The 19088-nt window shown below is 38.1% G+C and overlaps 1 protein-coding gene across 2 annotated transcripts in view; it reads left to right on the top strand.

The window, feature by feature from the left end:
• The window catches only part of LOC117435611 (peroxidasin homolog), a 125681-nt gene that overhangs the window by 94543 nt on the left and 12050 nt on the right, over positions 1-19088 (top strand). For both annotated transcript variants that reach the window (XM_059016748.1, XM_059016755.1), the window contains 6 exons: positions 8458-8616; positions 9727-9839; positions 10271-10427; positions 11329-11437; positions 15840-15997; positions 16208-17711. In XM_059016748.1, coding sequence (XP_058872731.1) covers positions 8458-8616; positions 9727-9839; positions 10271-10427; positions 11329-11437; positions 15840-15997; positions 16208-17711 — 2200 coding nt within the window. The remainder of the gene's footprint in view (positions 1-8457; positions 8617-9726; positions 9840-10270; positions 10428-11328; positions 11438-15839; positions 15998-16207; positions 17712-19088) is intronic.

Below are 19088 nucleotides of genomic sequence, written 5' to 3'. Positions count from 1 at the left end.
CAGTGGCCTTGTGCCCCGCGCAAAGCCAGCGACTCTGTCGCCCCTTCCCCAGGATCGAACAACCTTAAGTCGGCTACTTGTTTCTCTCTCAGGCTGCTAGCTTTGTTTAAAGTTTAAAAATAAAATTTTGTTTTTTGTTACGAAAATGATATAACATTAATGGTAATCGAGTTGTTACTGTTTTGTGTTACTGTTTCAGAAAAATGTGAACGCAGCTGCTGGGCTCAGCAGTTTGACCGAGATTCATGCTTCAGGCTATCTGCTTACAGTTTTCTCCCACAGTGTCTCGTTGCCACATTAGTTCTGCTTGTAGAATTATTGTGAAGACTGTTAGGGCTCTAATAGTAGGTCTCCCTCAGTTTTCGGACTGTTGGGTTAACCAAAAGCACTACAGGTGGGCATCCCAATAGATCACTCCCGTGGTAACTGTGGGCCCAGGCCTGCTCCCGTTCCCGCCGGTACGAGGTTACCATCCCGATTCACTAGCGGTTGCTGCGCTCAGCTCTGCTTCGGGTCGGGTTGTTTGCAGTCCCTCTCGCAGTGTTTCGTTGCCGCCCTGGTCTTTGCTTGCAGTGCCGTTGCTATTTCAGGGCTCTGACAGTAGGTTTTCTCCAGTCTCAGGGCTGTGTTTGGTTAAGCCAGAAGTTATATAGGTGGGAATCCCTATATATTGCTTCTTCGGTAACAGTAGGTCACAGACCTACCCTGTTCCCAACCCGGTATACGTACCGAACAGCGAGCGAGGTTACCGCACCGGTACAAGTGTACCGTACTGTGTGTACTGGTGTTACATCCCCAGTCCAGTTTCTGTTGTCAGCAAGCTGAGGTAGCAACTGTACAATCTTGCTGTCCATTGCTTGCTATTTGCATGATGCTTGGGTTTTATCCCTGTGACACATACAAGGCCAAGCCACCTGTCTAGTTCCAAGCAGGCCTTGTTGACAGTCCAGTTGCTGTGTTTATCAAACCATTTTTGTGTGAGTTTTGTGTGCATTTCTCCAAACGTATGCTGGAGAAACGTCTCTCCTGGAGTTTTACAGAGCGCTCTGGCGTTCCCGTCTGAGACAGAGTCATATAGCACATCCTTTGCGGTTAAGCTGTCTCTGTAACAGCGGCACTTATGCCATTGATCAAGAGGGCCTCTGCGGTCTTGCAGGTGCCCTGGTCCACAGAGTGTCCGCCCTGTTGCATTACTGTACAGCGGCGTTGCTGCTTGAGCAGATGTCCCCTTGAGGGCAACAACAGTACCGTACACTACTGTACCGACCTACAGGGTGAAAAAAACTGGGCGGTTAACCTCCTCTCAAGGAGGGTCCTAGCACCTCAGAGTGGAGGTGAACCCCGAGGTGGTAGCCTCATTTGGGAGAGGTTCGAGAGAGCAGAGCTAGATCTGTTTGCCACCCAGGAATTAACCCACTGGCCAAAGCAACTGTTATATGTCTTCCCACCGCTCACCTTCCCGCTGTGTGTTGAGAAAATCAGGCACCAGGCCAAGGTGCTCCAAGTAGCCCCTTATTGGCCCAGGAGACTCTGGTCTAAACCGTGATGCAGTTCCTGAGTGGCCCAAACGTCGTGACCTGCTCAGTCAGGCACGGGGGGCATTATGGCATTCCGACCCATCAAGCTTTGCTCTAGGTCTGGCCCCTGAACGGCGGCATTGAGCCAGCTGGGTCTGTCCAATAGGGTTACTTATTGGCACCTTACAAAATGTCAGAGTAGCGTCCACACGTTCCCAGTACAGGTACAAGCGGAGCATCTTATAGATCTGGTGTGCGTTCAATAGGCAGAGCACTCCAGAGTGTTACGTGGCGCTTTCAATTAAAGTACCTGCACGCCGAGAGCGCTTCGTAATGTTAGTTAACATTCTGAGGAGCTTACTCAGTGGGCGTTTCAAAATGGCAGAGGTACAATACCAGTGCGGCGACTGTGGTGTAATTTCCCCACATATTGAACTTTTTGACCAACATATCTGTATGCATTCTTTTTCATAAACTAACAGCGTAATTATTTGACTATTTTTCCTTTTAAAGGAAGTGAATCTGCAGCATCGCATGCAACATTTGAAATGCTCAGCTTGTTGTTGTTTGTTAGGTCGGCCTTACATTAAGGAATATTTTCTTAACTGCATTTAAAAAGAAAAATTAATGGATGAATAGCGCTGTGTTAAAGGTGAACTATGTAATGCTGTTTTGTTTATATAGTTTTGCTATTTCTGTGAGATTAGGCTTCACAGTGTTTCTTGGCTGAAAAAGCACAGCAGTATAGACTACACCAAAAACTTTAAACCATTTTATTTCGTGGAAGAAAGGGGACGTTAGAATAAACTTTACTAAAATTAGTACTTTTGCAGTGTTACATTTCTATCTAACAAAGAGCACATTATAAACAAAATGATGTATGTACTATAAGATTTAAATCATATTGGAGAGAAAAAAAACAAACAGTAGCACTTCAGTTGTAAGACTGCAGAGGAACAGAAAAGACAGATGCAGGAGCTCATGGAAATTCAGGTTGTAAAACAGAAACTAACTGCTAAAGTCATTCACAGATGTATTCAAAGAATCGCTGAAGAAATAATTTCTTTGGAATGTTTTTATTTTTTTTATTTTATTTGCTGTATAAAGATGTCACTGGGTTGAATAATTGTTGAAAAAATAAATTGTTCTGTTTTTGGAAAGCTTTTATTTAATTTTATTTTGCTGTACAACAATACTTACATACAATAGAAACATCTTAATTGCAAGCGTAAACTGCACTGTAGCCACCTGTAAATAAAACATGCAATATGCAATAATCACAGTACTGAGGAACAATGCTCTCAATGTAGTTTCCATACAGGACTCTTGCATGTGTTTGAATTCACTGCCGCTAAGCCATGGTGTTGCAAGTGCAATAGAGGCATTAAACAGCAGATTTTCTGCACAATCCTCAATAAATTAATCCAAAAACAGCACTAGTGCTGTGTTTTCCGCCATCTTGAAAGTTCTGTCTTTGTAACACACTGTTCAATAAGAGCTAACTTATGTTACGTAGCACCACGGCAGAGTGCTCTGCCTATTGAACGCAGCCCTGGTGTCTACCTCCTGGGTTCATCTTGTCCCATGGTAGTAATACTACAGTTTTGCAGGACCTGTTCATGAGATAAATTCCCCTCTACATTAAAGGTCTATCTGGCAGACATTCGGCTTGCCATGTAAAATTGACTCCCCAGGATGTGCTGTTGCTGTTCATCAGCATTTGTAGCCATCTTAAAGAAGTAGTTTTTCATTGCATCAAGAAGACTACTGACTGAATCAGACAGTTGTGCAAGAGATGTGAGTCATGTCTTATCTTGCTTATTAATTATGCGTGTTCTAGCTCGACTACTGCTGCCTATCGAATAGTACCTGAACGGTGTTCCGGTTTGACTACAACACTGGTCCAAAATTTTGCAACCGATTACTGTACAACTAGGGAAACATGTAGATGCTTTGAGTTTCTATGTGAGTAGTATGATGCAAGATGTCTAAGCACATAGGTTTTTTTTTTACATTGTTTATTATGATCAACTGAAACTTTCAATTTGCTTTTCTGCTTTTCATTCAGAGAAGAGCTATTTTTCCAAAGCTAGTGTATTACATGTAGCTGCTTCAGTTAATTCTAAATGTACTAGTGATAGCACACACAAACACAACATCCTCTTTGCTATATCAGAATATATCAGAAAATTCAGATGCAAAACACAGAACCTTGTGTAACTATATATATATATATATATATATATATATATATATATATATATATATATATATATATATATATATAATATAGACTTCATTTATAGTTTTTTGATGTTTAAAGTATACTTTTTGCGACACAGTTACTGATTTGTTTGAAACCCTGCAGCAGCCATCACTATCATCAGACTGTGCCGTTCCATAAAGAAAGGGGAAAAAAGGTTAATAGCCTACTGGCTGTGTTGAATCGAGTGCCTGAAGGGGAGATAACATGCAGTATTTGTGAGGTTAACCAAAGGACAACCAAATAAATACAAGTAAAACAATCATAAACGCATATGCTTAAATAAATAGCAGTCAAAATAGTAATTATAATGAGAATTATATATATATATATATATATATATATATATATATATATATATATATATATATATATATATATATATATATATAATACACATTATATATATATATATATATATATATACACACACACACACACAGTGGTTTGCAGAAGTATTCACCCAGTACCAATAATGTCACATTTTGTTGAATTACAAATAATGTATGCACAGTTTTTCAAACAATTTTTTTTTTTTTATTCAAAGCTGTAGTGTTTAAACTGAACACTGTTATATGAGGAGGAGGTTAAATGTCAGCAAAACCTGCAAAGAAAATGTACAAAATGAAATTTACTAGTTGCATAAATATTCAGCCCCTTAAGTCAATACTTGGTCGATGCACCTTTTGCAGCAATTACTGCTATGAGTCTTTTTGGATAGGTCTCTACTAGCTTTGCACAGTAGGATGGTGAAGTTTTTGCCCATTCTTCACGGGAAAATTGCTCCAGTTCTGATAAGTTTGTTGGGGATCGTCGATGGATTGCAATCTTCAAGTCTTTTCATAAATTTTCAATTGGACTCAAGTCAGGACTTTGACCGGGCCACTCAGGAACATTAATTCTCTTCTTGTTCAACCACTCCAGTGTGGCTTTAGTTTTGTGCTTTGGGTCATTGTCCTGCTGAAATGTGAATTTCCTCCCCCGTCTTGGCTGACTCAAACAGGTTTTCCTCAAGGATTTGCCTGTACTTTGCACCATCCATTCTCTGAAGAGAAGCATCCCCATAACATGATGCTGCCACCACCATGCTTGACAGTTGGGATGGTGTTGACTGGGTGATGTGCAGTGTTGGGCTTGTGCCAGACGTAACGATTGGAATTTAGACCGATAAAGTTCAACTTTTGTCTCGTCTGAACACAAAATCTTTTTCCACATGTCTGCAGTATCATCTTCATGCTTTTTCGCAAACTCCATACATGCTTTAAGATGAGGCTTTTTGAGTAATGGCTTCTTTCTTACCACCCGTCCTACAGGCCAGCTTTGTGTAGGGAACGGCTTATTGTTGATGTGTGAACACTGACTCCCATCTCAGACACAGAACTTTGCAGATCTCTCAAGGTCATTGTTGGCTTCAGAGTGACATCCTGAACCAGTTTCCTGCTTGCCTGGCTGCTCAGTTTGGGAGAGCGACCTGATCTGGGTAGCGTCTGGGTGGTATGATGCATCTTCCACTTCTTAATGATGGACTTCACTGTGCTGAGAGGGATAATCAGCGCCTTTGAAATTTTCTTGTACCCTTCTCCTGCTCTGTGCCTCTCTACCACTTTATCCCTGACTTGTTTCGAAAGCTCCTTGGTCTTCATGGTTGCTTTGTTGGATCACTATGTGAGTTGCAGCTTGAAATTCTTTATATACCTGAGGGAAATTATCTACACACAGGCTGAAACCATTTCACACATTTTGTGACCTTTCAAACAAAACGTTTGCACCTGAGCTGATTTAGGGCTGCAGTAGCAAAGGGGTTGAATACGTATGCAACTGTTACTTCATTAATCTTACTTATTAATATTCTATATGCATTTTTTAACTTTATCAATGTGGAGTAGTTTGTGTAGATTCTACATGTAAAGTCTAATTTGAAAGCGTCATGGAGTACGCTCAGGTACCAACAAAATGTGAAAACTTTTGAGACTGTTAAACATACACACATGTAATTAGTTTTATGATTCAGAATTGACTATAGACTGGTCAATTAAAAAATGTAGCATTATATATGTGCATGGTACACCATCTAATACAAATACAACTCATGATTATACTGTGTTACATAAGTGTTCAACATGCATTAATCATAATATGTCTTTCATAAAAACAAGCTTAGAAGTGTGGTGAAAATGTAAATGTGCACTTGCTAAATGCAATTAATAGCCAGTGGGTGGGTGTTTTGGAAGGAACACTGTAATAACAAGCTGCAGCTATGTGTGTATTATTATCTCACCATTATTTAAGTGTAAACAAATGCTCATATCAATTCAACAAGCCATTTACAAGTTACAAGTGTAACATGCTTTCATAGAAACAAACTGTCAAACATCCATACAAGAAAACATAAGAACAGGTTCACGATAGGAAACAATTCCTTTGCAAGTGTTGGGAATCATGAGGCATTTTGGAGTGATATACCTGATCTGTATTATATGGCAGACAGACCCCGATGGACACGCTTCCCAAATTTAAAGCAGGACTATAGATAGAGACTGCTATTTGACAGCCCGTGCACATCCTAATCTGGACTCTGTATTAAATGCTAAAGTTTTTTGATAGCCAGAGTAAATAGGGTACCAAGGGCAGCTGTGTTGATCTGAGTTGTTTTTTATATCAAAAGCCCACACCGACTGAGCTCTTTTTGCACTTGCTCATTTGGAAACTACTGCACACATTTTGGCAAGGTGGCAAGCAAAACACGTGATACATAGTTCAAATTTTCATCAATTAAGTAATTTCTGGCAGACATGGATATGTTTTTTTTGCCTTTGAGTAGATAAAAGAAATGTTTGTTTGAATATGCTGATATGCTGATAGTTGTTCCACCACCGTGACATGATTAGATATGTAAATTTGATTTCACATAACATTTCTTTAGGAATTTGAAACTGATCATACCAATAAGACCGGTAAGATCATTTTGAACACAATCTAAATAGAAAAATATTGTAATCTGTTAAACCCTGGACACACTGCCTGATGCGATCAATAGCGACATGATTTTTTCAGTCGCTTCGGGCAGTGTTATGCTTTGTGATGAGATTTTACAGGATGGGCCTATTGATCGCAAAGTTTAAACATGTTTAATATTTTGCGATGTGACCCTCGCATCGGGTAGTCTCAAAGTCAGCAGCCAATGAGTTCACAACGTTAAGTCATGTGACTGAAGGCAGACATTCATGTATTCTCTCTCTATTAATGTACACACACACACACACAGACACACACACACACACACACACAAGGTATTCCATTGGTTTGTATACCATGTCTGTGCCGATATCTTTTGAAAACAAGCCCTGACTGCCCCATACCTAATAACGTTTTTATTTACAATGAAGGGAAAACATAATACTGTACATGTTTTCAGTATAAGCATTTGGGCGACACAGTATGTTCCCTACATTGTAAATAAAAACATGATTAGGGATAATTTAATTAAAACGCTATTATAATAAATGAATCATGGTTGTAGCACCAGTTTTTAAGTATTTTGTAAATATTTCTCTAACAGTTAAAAAGTACAATGCTTATGGGGCTGTCAGGGCTTGTTTTCAAAAGATATCAGCACGGACATTATATACAAACCAATGGAATACCTTGTGTATGTATGTGTATTACTAGAGAGAATATATGCATGTCTCCAGTCATGTGGTTTTCACAATCACGCCGCCTTCTAGCAAAAAATGTAGATAGTACTGTCATAGCCTTATGTTTTCATGTATTGTCATTGATTTGCCCCATTGCCGCTGTACTTAATGCATACAGGGCAGACCAAACATCAGAAAAAAATCACAACTTGTGCGTCCCTTCCTGCGATTTCAATCGGGCAGTGTGTGATGCCCGCTCGCAAAGGTTTTTTTGCGACACGACCTCCTCCATTGAGATGCGACGGTCGCATCAGGCAGTGCATTCCGGGCTTTATTTAAGCATTAATTAATTGACCAGGCCATCAGTTAGGTGTCCCAAGCCGAGGGCAATTATCTACAGGTATTGACGTCTGCAGAGGATATTAATGCTATTTTAAACTGCCTATAAAGTCTGTGAGGCTTCTAATATCTAATAATCTCTGTTTAACATTTATTAAATAAAAACGTGGTTTCAAAGTGAAAAGTAATAGACAGGCAGGGCTGTTTGAGTTACTGATGGTAGCTTGGGGCCCACAGTGAGCTGAGCACTGTATCAGTCAAAATTATTGGATGGGCAGGCATATTATGGTCATATATGTCTGTCCTTATGTCACACTTTTATGTACATATGGTGGATGATCATTTTGTTTTTTATAATATTGATGGCTCCATTTTTCATATACAGCGTGATGGAGTGATGTTACTAACACATTTGTTCATTAGTGTATTAGTGATTACATTTTTCCATTTGATTATATAATACAAATGTTACATGATAGTGTTGTTTCTGACAGTATGCTCCTTTAAATTAAATAATACATATCAAGGGTTTTTATCATGTTCATGTAAAATGAATATAATTCCCAAACTTGAGTAATGGCTGAAAAAAAAAAAAATAGTTTTGTTTAATGGATGTAGACATTCTGCATTAGTCATGCTGTAAAACAAAATGCAATGCTGGAAATAAAACCTGACTCTATTGATCTATTTCCCAACTGCACAGGGGGTCAGCTGCCCAATGACAGGCGGCACGCTGTGTTGTCATCCGGTACCCTACGGATCACTCATGTGGCCCTACACGATCAGGGGCAATATGAATGCCAGGCAGTCAGTGTGGCTGGGGTGAAGAGATTCCTGGTGCAGCTGACCGTGCAACCCAAAGGTAAAATGGCTCTTTTGTACAGCTGCTCTGAATCTGAGATAATGCAACCCTGAATTAATTTGACATGCTTCTGTCAACATGTTATATGCACATGTTACTGATATAGTTTAGTCTCATCTAATAGAAAATGGATACGATAAAATGTTTTTGGTATCCATAGTATGTATTATTATCTCTTTGATGTATAAACAAAATGTGCAATATAAAAAAATAATGTGTGGTTGGTTAGTTGTGTACGGTGCATTGATAAACTAGCCAAATATTGACTTTTCGTGACTTTTGAAGTAGTACATTTCTAATACAGGCAATATTAATAATAAATAAAGTTAAAATAATTTGCCTAAAGCAGATAATGACAGTATGAAAAACATTACCAGCCATCTGACAAGTTTGGCAGCTTATTTAAAATAAAAGATCTTTCTTAATATTTAAAAACATATTTGGGTTACCTACTTCAGTAACTTACATGAATGCACAGGGATGGCAATGTAGCTACAGTAGCGGCATGTGACGGGGTACACATGAATCATTAATTAGCAATAGAGTCCCGACACAGCTGTATATAAAGTCACAGATCTCGCACTCAGGGTGGGGTGTTCAGTGTAGAGAGAACGGGAGAGAGAAAGCTAAAATTTATAACAATTGCTACTCAGGCTGAAACAGCTCAGCACAATACTTGTTGTAGGTCGGTGTTTGTTTTGTCTGTTTTCGTTTGGCCATTGTGCTGTTTGTTTTTGTATAGCTGTTTTGTTGATGTATTTACTTTGTGTTACATCTGCGCACCAGCGCATGTACTCACAGTACTGTGACTCTGCATTTCCTGGTCTAACGTCACCCGCAAGTCATTGTTTAAGTGAATGCAAATTGTAAGGTTTGTGTTCAACTGTTTATGTACAGAAGCAAAAAACACTCTTGCAAGTGTGTGGAGTGAGATAATTTTATGCAATTGCCAGTCAGTACAAAATTTTACATAGTGTAGCATCTCTTTTGGTACAAAAAATAAATACATTAAACAGTTTGTAATAATAATAATAATAATAATAATAATAATAATAATAATAATAATAATAATAATGTTTAATGTTATTATTATTTGAATTTGCATTGCAGCCCTGCCATTGTTTACCCATGAGCCTCAGGATGCTATGGCTGAAGTGGGCCAGGATGTGGAAATACCCTGTAGTGCTCAAGGAGAACCTCAGCCTGCTATTACCTGGACAAAAGTTAGGACCCTACTCCTTTATAACAATTATTGATGTGAACGGCAGGCAGATTGTAATCATTTGAATCATACGGCATCATTATTAACAATTATATTAAAAAAAAAAAAACTGTTTTTAATTAATTACCAACCAATCCGATCGGAAGCTTATCAATACAATTTGCTAGTGGTAGGAGGTCATTACTTTTTCAATTTTTTCTATAACATTATGCTATTATCTGATTTGTAGTAAGTGTTGGATAGATCAGAGGATTGCAATGGGTGTAGTGTGGCCTAGTGGTCAAAGCTAATGAATGCAGTCTAAGAGACAAGTTTGAAATCCTAAGATGACCTATTATGAGGTATCATAATATAGAAATATGTTCTTTAGAAAATGTCCAGTTTTAAAGGGAGAAATTTTACACTAAACTATGAATTGCATTTCTTTATCAGGATGGTGTTCAAATCACAGAAAGTGGAAAGTTCTATATCAGCACTGAAGGAACCCTTACTATTAGGGATATTGGTCAAGCAGACAGGGGGAGGTATGAATGTATGGCACGGAATACCATTGGTCAGTCAACAACTAGCATGGTGCTAAGCGTTACAGGTAAGTAATATTGTGCAACTGTGAATTTAATTAAGGAAGACTGCTGTAGAATGTATGAATGTCTGACACCTTTACTGTATATACAGCTGAATAAATGAATAACAAAATACCCAATTTGCAGAAGACAGATTATTTTTTTTGTTTTATAATACCATATATCACTCTAGCACACAATTTTTGTGTGAATTTGCCCATAATGTCTGAAATGTCTCAAACAGCAGAACCCCCTGCAAAATGTACAAGAAACGCATTACGTTACCTATGCTGTGTCTCTTGTTGTCTGTATAACAGCGTTATATTTTTAAACATATTGACATTTTTACTTTTGAAGTTTTTAATCCCACATCAGTGGTCATAAAATTAATCTCGTCAACACATTTCTCAACATTTACTCGGGAGCGTTCACCAGGGAAAAAACACTCTCCTAAGTTTCTCAGTGTATCCAGATCCTGCTGTCTCCTGCAACAATGTTGATTTTCTGTTCCCACAATATGCCTCTAATTTCAATCACAGCAACAGCATTGTTACAGGAACTTGATATATATTACGATGTTTAGAAGAAAAAAATATCTTTCTCCCATGAAAATATCAAAACAATCAGGAATATACTGAAGAACAAAATGCTGGATACGGCAAAGGCAAAGTAATGTGCTTCTTGTAAACACGGTAGGGGGTTCTGTAACACTTTAATAGTGCATAGGAAGGTTATAAAAAGTTAGAAAAAAAGTCCAGATTTAATTTAAAAGAAAGTTTTTGGGTTAAATATTTTGAATGAATGTTTGTAACGAAAGCAACAAGATTGTAACAATATAAAAACAATTTAGCAGGGTATATTGTTTATTTCACCTTCGTGTAAACCAAGTACATGAACCAAATTAAAAATGATTTTTTTCACTTTCAGTTCGAGCGGGAAAGCGTGTGGGTGATAGCTTTGTTGAGCCATCATTTCATGATGCAACTCAAAGGGTTGACAGTGCAATCAATTCCACCCGCAGAGATTTATTTGATAGGTAAGAATTAAAACCTTGGTTTCTTGTTTTAATTTTACTGCACTCATAACATGATAAGTAATTGGATTATGTATGGTTATTTCATAATGAACACATTGAGCGGTCATGACTGGATAGTAATGACCACCTTGTGTCTGGTGATAATTGAAGTGTGAGGGTTTTGTGATGTTTTATTTTAATGAACACAAGTTGGAAAGTTCTGTTTACATATCAGCATTTATAATAACTCATTATACTGTAATTCTGGTTGCAGTTAATTATTAATGAGCTGGGAGGACTGTGTTTATGGCAGCAAAGGATTATAATGAATACAAATTTTATTCCCCTGACTATAATGCATTAAATGTACATTTAACACTCGGGTAGAAGCATCAAGGTTCTTGGTCTGTAACTCAGACAACAACAATTCTGATTAAAAAAAAAACAAACAAAAAAAACAAACAACCATTACTGGATCAAGCAAGAGGTTGATGAAATATTAAGAAGTTAAAGGCAAGAGATATCCCTCAGATACATTATTGTGTGATAATGTACTCTGACCTACACATTATTATATTAAAATTCATATTTTTCTTTATTTAAAACATTTCTGTGATGCCACCCTTTGATCTTTTGATTGATTCATTCTACAAATCTTCTAACTATAAGTGGCTATGTGGCTTTCAAGAGAAGGGGTGCGGGATAGATATAGTGTTCATTAACGAATCCAGTTTGTGCAACGAATCCACAGAAAACTGTTGAGTTGTCAACGAAACCCCAGTCAGAACAATTCAACAGAAAAGCGAATACCATTTAATTATGCAACAATCATTTAAACCAATTAGTTAATTATAGTATTACACATTTCAAACGTAACACTTAGAAAAGGGCTTGCAGATTCAGTTTAGCATTTCATATTGTTTGCTAAAAGTAATACAATTATACATTAACATACTGTAAAAAAAAATTCATAATTACAAATTCATTTCCACATAAACACCCCCCATCTAATTTTAATTTCACATATCTTCTGGACAGGTTCAGGAACAACAGCAATTTCAACATCACTGATGTTAGATTTGAACTCGGCTTTTTCTTTTTTTTTTGGTTTAACCATTTTTCAAACAAGCTTATAGCCAAGTTACTTCTCGAAAAATGATCACTGGCAATGCTATTTAGGTCTTCATCTGTTTTAGGTGTGGCAAAACCATCAATAACTTTACTCTCCATTGCTGGTTCACGTTCCTTTCAGGTTGCTTTTTTTATTTTTCTAATGCCACTTTCATGTTCTACAGCTAAAACATAGATCTCACTACTGTCTTCACTTGCAACACTTTTTTAAGTGGGATTTCAAACTCAAACTCTGAGGTACTTAGGATAATATGAGAGATCAATATTTTAACTGTTTGAACTAAGCATACATAACAAAAGAGCAAAAAACAAATCGAATTATGAAATTAACAATCAATTGATTCTCGTTGTGGAACAAGTATCAATTAGGAAGACATGTTTTAAGTGGCATAAACAAATCAAAGTGTTTAATCGGTAAGGAAATAATCCAGTTTCTTGTGTCTGATGATACTCGAAACGGTGAATTATTTTTACTGATTCAACACTTATCGTTGTGCATCTCTTACATAATATTATATTCATGATCAGTGTTTGTAGGAATACACTTTTACTGGTATGACAAAATATGCCAGTGATCTAGAAAAATATACTCATTGCTGGAAAATGTTAAAAAAAAAAATCAATAAATGTAATATCAAACTAACTTGTTTTTGACACCTTTTAAACAGTTACTCAGCTATCAAATAAGCCACATTCAGAATGTTCTGGGGGCATTCTGTCATTGTTTGTTTGAAGGAATAGAAAAGGTCTGCGGTGTATGACTCAGATGATGACTGAATGTATAGGGCAATGCTTAGGCTTTTTATACATTATGAACTGTATGTTGGGTTCTTTCATAGAAGTGGGGATTTTAAAAGCTCTAAAGGGGAGGTACTGACACAATGAAATAAGCATCATCTTTAAATTATTATATTGCAGAATGTGCAGTTTACAGTGCTGCAAGGCTAATTTTCCAATTCCACTTTTCTAGACAGAAGAGAATATATCCCTGTAAGGGGAGCATATATGAGTGCAAATCCACTGCCGCTTCCTCATCCTTCTACTAATATTTAATGAACCATTTAAGCTGGCAACCTTTCAGTGTTCTGGAAACTCCTCAGGCAAAATCAAATGACAGCACAACTTTGACCTGAGACCTAAGATGGATGCCATATTGGGGTCAGGTGATGCCATATTGGGAGATATTGGCTTTATATCTGGTACACATGTATTCTGTGATTCCCTTGCTCGTTGATCGTGGGTTTCGACCCCTTTAGTGTCAGTTTTTGTACAAATCTAGCCATGCCACGTTGTCGGAAAACAATTTAGGTAGTGACTTTATAAACACTGCATGCTTAATGTGTTGGTGACTATGAAATTGACCTCTGACCTAATATGGTGCCTATATTCAGGTCATGTCTTAACTTAAGTTCCATTACAGGAGGTGTCCAGTAGAAATTAACATGTTAACTGTCATATTCTGGTTAACCTCTGGACATATCAGTGATGCAGATCTTTTTTACATGTCCCTATTACTTAAAGTTTATAAACCAGTCAATCTGCTGTTATGTTACAGGAGATGCTGTGTTTTTGTTCACAAAAACTCCTAATTGTAGTAGTGCTGGGACATGGAATTTTCACATTCGGATATTCGCTGATAATTTAAATATTCGTTCGGATATTCGTTCGTTTTCAGAAAGTAAATAAAGCCATTATATTGCTCAGAATGCACGCAGAGACAGCATAGCAGCAGGTCCAGGGGGCGTGGCCCCTGTGTGTGTGCCTTTATTTTACAGCAAGACCTTACAATATGTAACATGTTAAAGTAGAAAAATATCCCTTGAGTAAAGAATACATTATGTAGGCCTTACTTTACCCCAGTAAATTAACTACAAATGGATGCCAAATAGCAGTTCAAGTTTAATGTTGTTTTTTTTATTCCCAAAATAAATAGTTCATAAAGTTGACACTGCATTTTATTTACTTTTTTTCATTGCTTGCCATTGCCGTTTCTTCACAGTAAACAGTGGCCATCGACACATTTTCATGAGGTTTACTTGTGCCTTTCTGTAGCTGAACAAGTAAACGAAAACTGAAATTTAACTTTAAATACTTCAAATAAAACAAATGTGGAAATGACATTGTAAGACAAAGGGGGAAAAAAAAACACTGTTATTAGTTCTCGTTTATTACATTCCACATAACAAAGTCGCAACAAAAAATATATAATATATACAATCTATATAAAAATCACTACACACCATTTCCAGCAAGTTGGGCACTGTTTAAGTGAGGCATTTCAGAATTACGTGCTTGCCTTTTTTCTGTCCCATGAGATTCTGACTCGCTGTAAAGCAGCATAATGTGTTTTTGAACCAGGTGGCCTTCCATAGAGATCACTATGCTTGCACAAGCACAATCTGATTTGTTTACTTTTTGCTGTCTAAAACTTTTAAATAGAGGCTGCTGTGTTGATCCTGTGTTTTTTTTGTTTTTTTTTTAATATATTAAATCTCACATATCACATGGAGCTCTTTCTCATTTGCCATTTTCTTTTTAAACCGTCGCGCAACTTCTGGTGAGGTGTTAAATAAATGCAAGGTTTTTTTTAATCATTTCTAGCGAATACAAACATCTGATTTTTGTATCCGAATACAAAAATATTTGTTCGAATATTCAGATATTTGTCCCAGCACTAATTTGTAGTATATAATGCTGTGAGCTTATAACTGATAATAGTGCAGTTATGGGCAGCAGTGTGGAGTAGTGGTTAGGGCTCTGGACACTTGACCGGAGGGTCGTGGGTTCAATCCCAGCTGGGGGACACTGCTGCTGTACCCTTGAGCAAGGTACTTTACCTAGATTGTTCCAGTAAAAACCCAGCTGTATAAATGGGTAATTGTATGTAAAAATAATGTGATATCTTGTAACAATTGTAAGTCGCCCTGGATAAGGGCGTCTGCTAAGAAATAAATAATAATAATAATAAGTTATTTTCACTAGAGTGGAGGATCAGGTTTTAATCCATCAGGATTTCATTTTATAATGGTAACAGATGCAGTCAGATTGTACATTATGATGACATCTAAACTAGAGCCATCTGTGCCTCACTTTATTGAACATGTTTTATTTATTTATCTCTATATTAGGTCTGAAACAAACAAATCATTTGGTTAGAGGGTTCCTATAAATGCATTTTGAATTCATTAACATTTCATTGTAATAACATGTTCTCACTCTCAGATGTTTATGTAGGACAACAGTTTGTGTTTAAAAACGTGATTGTAAAAATGTATTTTTTAAAACTCCACAGGCGTCCTCGTACTCCCAATGACCTGCTGGCCCTATTCCGCTACCCCCGAGACCCTTTCACCATTGAGACAGCAAGGGCAGGAGAGATTTTTGAACAAACCCTCTTTCTGATCCAAGAACATGTGAAACAAGGGCTAACTGTAGACCTCAATGGCACAGGTATGTTTATAGAAGCATGACGATACAATATAATCAAATAAGCACTGGCTGAGTTATAGTGTGGAATTCCAAGAATCCAGCCCATCAGCCTCAACCTTGACGAAACAGTAAGTACTTAACTGATCTAGAAAGTGAATCAGACATGTCTAAAGGAACACAGAGAAATAACTCATTATTACCTAATTAGTATTTATCTTATTGTCTTCTTAGAATTCCGGTACAATGACCTGGTTTCCCCACACTATCTTGACCTCATCGCCAATCTGTCAGGCTGCACTGCTCACCGACGCTTCCCAAATTGCTCAGACATCTGTTTCCATCAAAAGTACAGAACCCACGATGGCACCTGTAACAACCTTCAACATCCCATGTGGGGTTCTTCTCTGACAGCTTTTGAGAGAATCCTTAAGCCTGTCTATGAGAATGGTTTCAGCCTTCCCAGAGGGGTCAGCCAAAACAGCATGTACAATGGCCATCATCTACCAATGCCACGTCTGGTCTCCACAGCCATGGTCGGCACTGAGGCCATAACTGCTGACGACCGCTTTACACATATGCTGATGCAGTGGGGTCAGTTCTTGGATCATGATCTGGACCAGACTGTTGCTGCTCTAAGCATGTCACGGTTTTCTGACGGACAGCCCTGCAGCTCTGCGTGTTCTAATGACCCCCCCTGTTTTCCCATCATGATCCCTGAAAATGACCCGCGTGTTCGGAATGCCAGGTGTATGTTCTTTGTCCGCTCCAGCCCAGTCTGTGGCAGTGGAATGACCTCAGTTCTTATGAACTCTGTGTATGCCAGAGAACAGATTAACCATCTTACCTCATATATTGATGCTTCCAATGTGTATGGAAGCAGTGTGCGTGAGTCTGAAGAGCTACGTGACTTCTCCAACCAGCATGGCCTTTTAAAGCAAGGCACGGAAGTGTCAGGCTCTGGAAAACATCTGCTGCCCTTTGCCATAGGACCACCCACTGAGTGTATGAGGGATGAGAATGAAAGCCCTATCCCATGCTTCCTTGCTGGGGACCACCGAGCCAATGAGCAGCTGGGGCTGACTGCCATGCACACTCTGTGGTTCAGGGAGCACAACCGTATTGCGCGAGAGCTGCTAAAACTGAATCCCCATTGGGACGGGGATACAGTATATCATGAAACCAGAAAAATAGTAGGTGCTCAAATGCAGCACATCACCTACCAGCACTGGTTACCCAAAATCTTGGGGGACGTGGGTATGAAGATTATAGGGGAATACAAGGGCTATGACCCAAATGTAAATGGGGGCATACTCAATGCTTTTGCTACTGCTGCTTTCAGGTTTGGACACACTCTGATAAACCCAATTCTGTACCGTTTGAATGAGACATTTGGGGAAATTCCACAGGGTCACATTCCTCTCCACAAGGCCTTCTTCTCACCCTTTAGGATTGTCCAGGAAGGTGGCATAGACCCACTCCTGCGAGGTCTCTTTGGAGTAGCTGGTAAAATGCGGGTTCCTTCTCAACTTCTGAACATGGAGTTGACAGAGAGACTGTTTTCCATGGCCCACTCGGTGGCTCTGGACTTGGCAGCCATGAATATCCAGAGAGGCCGTGATCATGGGATCCCTCCATACAAGGACTACAGGGTTTTCTGTAACCTAACCTCTGTTCAGGACTTTGAAGACCTAAAGAATGAGATTAAAAACCCAGAAATTAGAGAAAAGCTTAAAAGGTAAGTGACATATTTGAACTAAATGTTTTTGATCACCTGGCCCTACATGATTAGTTACAGGTATTTTGGTAAGTCAAGTGAAAAAAGAAACAGGGAAAACAGTAAAACAAAATTATGAAATGACTACCATTAACCGCTTAACTGCTATGTTGAACTTATAGACACTACCAGTACTATTGACAAAATGATATCAAAAGAGCTTTGCATGTTAATTAAACATGTTATTCTTAATACACTTATGAGGGGATGAATTGTTTGATTTGACAGTAATCCAGTTTGTATTTCCAAGTCAGATATAAAGTATCTGTTTAATTATGGGTTTTAGTGAATTAATGACTCATTGATTAATAACACCTGTGAGCTTTGATTGAGTAAGAATTATTTATTGATTAATCTTGTCTATCGGAATGGTGAAGGGTACTTAACAGAAGGTATACCCAATATTTCACAATATCTCAGAATGAAGAAAAAAATGCTACTTGCAACATGTGCTCATCGTTGCACTACTTTCGTGGCTACTACAAGCTTATCGTATCATCTTAGTCGCAAGTAAGTTGATTTCTGTTGAGTAAGATGATAATTGACAGTACTTAACCATGCAGGTAAAGTGCAGGTGCAAAGAAGGAAAGCGGTTTATGTTAAAATGTTCTGTTTACTGATTTAGTTTGGGGGGAAAAAAGAATAATACAATAAAGTGCCAGAATTTACAAAAACAATTCTTACACAGTTCAGAAATTTACAACAACAAATGTTGCCACGGAGATCATAACAGTTCCATTTTTGAAAAACAGTGCTGTTAATTTCACGCAATGGTGAATGTTGCTTCAGTAGCTTATTTAATAGCAATACATCCAAGAAAGGAGGGGGGAAAAAAGGGGAAAGAAAAAAACTCACAACAGCTAACCCAGGTGTTGGTCGCAGCACACAGATGGCAGCCCAGATTACGTGTGCAACAGCTCACAGGCCGCAACCCCAGTCTCACCAGGCAGCAACTCCTCCAGACACGACACAGCTCATATACTCTAAAAGTGAAATTGAAAATGTAATCATTAAAACATAGTTTGTGTTGTAGTTGTATTACTGATTTATAATTGAGCTGCTGTAGCTTGATATTATGTGCCGCAGTGCTTGCAGGGACAGTTGAGCAGTTATGGTAGTTGTGCAAGCATGTTGTCAGAGCGTTACTTTGGCAACTTCAAATTTGCAAAGATAACAGTTCCTATTCCTTTGTATAATCGTAAAATGCATAATCAAGTTCTTGTATATCCGGGAGACACAAGAATAAACGTGACCTGGATTGGTTTCACAAACATCTGTCTGGAAAGGGTTTCCTTTAACCGATCGACCTGCTACAATAGCATTATGTTAATACTTTGT

The sequence above is a fragment of the Acipenser ruthenus genome, chromosome 3 (genome assembly GCF_902713425.1).
Source record: "Acipenser ruthenus chromosome 3, fAciRut3.2 maternal haplotype, whole genome shotgun sequence".
Taxonomy (NCBI): domain Eukaryota; kingdom Metazoa; phylum Chordata; class Actinopteri; order Acipenseriformes; family Acipenseridae; genus Acipenser; species Acipenser ruthenus.
The sequence above is the reverse complement of the archived record's forward strand: the minus strand, read 5'-3'. Positions and strand labels throughout refer to the sequence as shown.